The sequence below is a fragment of the Sphaeroforma arctica genome, assembly GCF_001186125.1.
Source record: "Sphaeroforma arctica JP610 unplaced genomic scaffold supercont1.241, whole genome shotgun sequence".
NCBI classification, from domain to species: Eukaryota; class Ichthyosporea; order Ichthyophonida; genus Sphaeroforma; species Sphaeroforma arctica.
In genome coordinates, this window is record NW_014040317.1 from 91,557 (window position 1) to 94,379 (window position 2,823).

Genomic DNA, 2,823 nt, shown 5'->3' on the forward strand with positions numbered 1-2,823 from the left:
ATCGGTTTCTCGACTTCTATTCGAGCACTCTTCATCTCTTCATCTCTTTGATGTGTGCATATTATTAACTACCTCCTCCAACTATTAAGACCAACGTGGATACAATCGGACACATGTTTAACAAACAACAAAATGCACCTTGCGAAGCACAAACGATGCGTAGACGAGACTTGATAGCCTGCATTTACGCTACAGGAACAGAATTTATATTGCGTCTTCACTTTTGCTGCCGGTAGAGTCGTTCTCAACACTTCACAGGTATCCCTTAATCTTGAAATTTGACCTCTTTCCTTCGGTGTCTTTAAGTAGTTGAAATCAAGTGCAATTTTATCAAAGGGAAAATATATACCAATCAATAATTGCTCGGAGCATATCAAAACTCGGCCAATCTAAACCTAAACTAAAAGTCAACATCGAAAATAGATGAACCGCTACCTTGCGACGCCGGGTATCGAGTTAAGTGAATTCAGCTCTGCCAAATCATCCGACTTCTTGAGAGCACTTTGTTCCTTGAACGTATCCCTCATTTGTTTCATGCTTGCATAATATTCATCTCTTAGAATACCTTCAGTCTCACAGTTATAGGTTAGAAACACAGCACGCCTCGACAGCGTGCTCGTGTTCATCCCACTCCTGTGCGGTACATATCCATTGAACAGATACATTTCGCCAGATGAACAGAGCACATCCTCAAAGACCAGCGAATCCGCTACAGTCAGCGGTATGGCCCCGGCTCGTCCGCCTCTAATAAGGGTATTCAAAACCAATATATATATATAAAGCTCCAATTCGAACTCTTACCATAGTATAGCTAGCTGATTCTTATACGGCTAATCGGGCAGGCAACTAACACCTTTTTGAGTGTTGCATAGTTACGGTTGAAATCTAACTGACAAACGTCGTACCTGTCGGGATCGTCACCAGCACTGGCTTGTGTACATTCGAGCATATTAGTCGCATTCCACTTTTTCTTCACAACACGGAGACATCCATTCCTAACTGTCATATCGTCAATTGCAACCATCACCGTGACGAACTCCTTTGCAAGGCCTGTATATACACCATAGATACTTGATTTTGCACAAGATCTTTCCTTTCAAGATACATACGGGCAATGCACATTGGTTCTAGCACATGCAGCGTGTAGCAGGTTCATTCATACAGCCTGAAGTTAAATTGATATAAACAATCATATGCACACATTGAAGTGGGCGTATTCGACTACATTCGCGGGGATCAACCTAGAACACGTCGTATCAATTTAACTGCAATGAGTATCAACTCACGCCGCTATTTCTTGTGCATAGACACGAGGTAGGAAACATTAACACACACCTGTGACCTGTAGAGAGGGTGCGTCCAGGTGCGGTGCGAAGCCCATGCCCCCCGGTGGTTTTATATTCAGTTTCTCTTTGTAAAGACACCAATTATGCTGCGACTTATAGCCACATATATCCGACACAGCTGCTTCCAGTATATCCAGGCACAGTTCCTTCCACTTCGGGTGGGTGCCGACGAAGTTTTCTAGTCGCGTAACCTACGATGTACCAAAACCAGTTTGTATTCAAAACTATAAATCAGAAAATGCACGAGAAAGCTTGTGACAGTATAGAGATAGATATGAGTGGTTATCCTATTAGCGCCGAATGACATACCATGATTTCTATACAGTTGCCAGATGGAACGATGCATGGTGTTTGGATGACAGAACATATGTATGAGAGTGTGGCCAAGCATACAATACTGCCCAGCCGCGAGCGATAAGCATTCGGGTGCAGGTAGCAATATATATGCAAACCCGTGGTGTCAGATATGTAAGATTTGTACTGTTGAGACCATTTTTCGTTAGTGTACAGTTGTACCTCTCGCACGGACTGAATTCTCTCATAGGACATCACAGAAGGGTAGACATAGGCTGAGTTGTCTTCATTTCTCGCGAGCAATTCACCACACATCCTTCTGATGACTGTTGGGTTTATTCTATGTATGCATTTGATGGAGGGGGGGGGGGTAGAGGGATAGACACAATACATGAGGTAGGCCCCCAATACTATTAATTCAGCCATATTTGTCAGAGTCGTGAATTGCAGCGAACGCAGAGCTCTAGCAACTATGAAGATGCAAAGATAACGCGAACAAACTCCGCAGTTGATACCTAAACCCCTCGAGCTTGACCACGCCTTTCGATTCGTACTCCTCTCTGAGGTATGCCAGGGCGACATCACCGCCCAACTGATGTACTGGGAGCCATGGTGGTAACGAATAGTTACAAAAGCCACTCCCGAAGCCCTAGAAGTGTGAATTAGTTTGTCAGACTCAGAATACGCTTAATCAATTCACAATCAAACTTCAATACCAACTGTAATGCGTTGGTCTTTTGAGGATATGGTGTACACATACGGTCAAAATTGTATGGGCATTCGTCTGACGCAGTTATGCACGATCATGCCAAGAAGGGTAATAGAGTACGTTAGATATACTATTATGATACACACTGTGACGACAATATATGAACAAACCAATGTTATTTAGGGAGAACAATAGACTGAACATGCGTCAGTACAAGTCCACAGCTATGTCATCGATCGCTCTATACATAGCCTGTAAAACATATAGAAACTTCAAAGTACACTTGAGCAAAACCCGTGCAATCCGAACAAGGACATAAGCCTTGTTACAAATAAACAAGCAATATACGATACAGTATATGAATGTAAACATGCTAAGAAATTCACTTGTACATACCTATATATAAAATTTTAATTGTAAATATATGTCTATATTTTTATTGTATTTGTATATATATATACACACACATACTTA

The 2,823-nt window shown here is 42.0% G+C and overlaps 1 protein-coding gene across 1 annotated transcript; it reads right to left on the reverse strand.

Moving 5' to 3' along the window:
- Positions 1–308: 308 nt before the first annotated feature.
- On the reverse strand, positions 309–1,537 carry SARC_04362 (hypothetical protein; the record flags this gene model as incomplete). The annotated part of the gene is made up of 3 exons (XM_014301823.1): positions 309–744; positions 906–1,050; positions 1,336–1,537. Coding segments are annotated over 3 exons (660 nt in total), but the record flags the coding sequence as incomplete, so codon positions are not given.
- Positions 1,538–2,823: the final 1,286 nt, after the last annotated feature.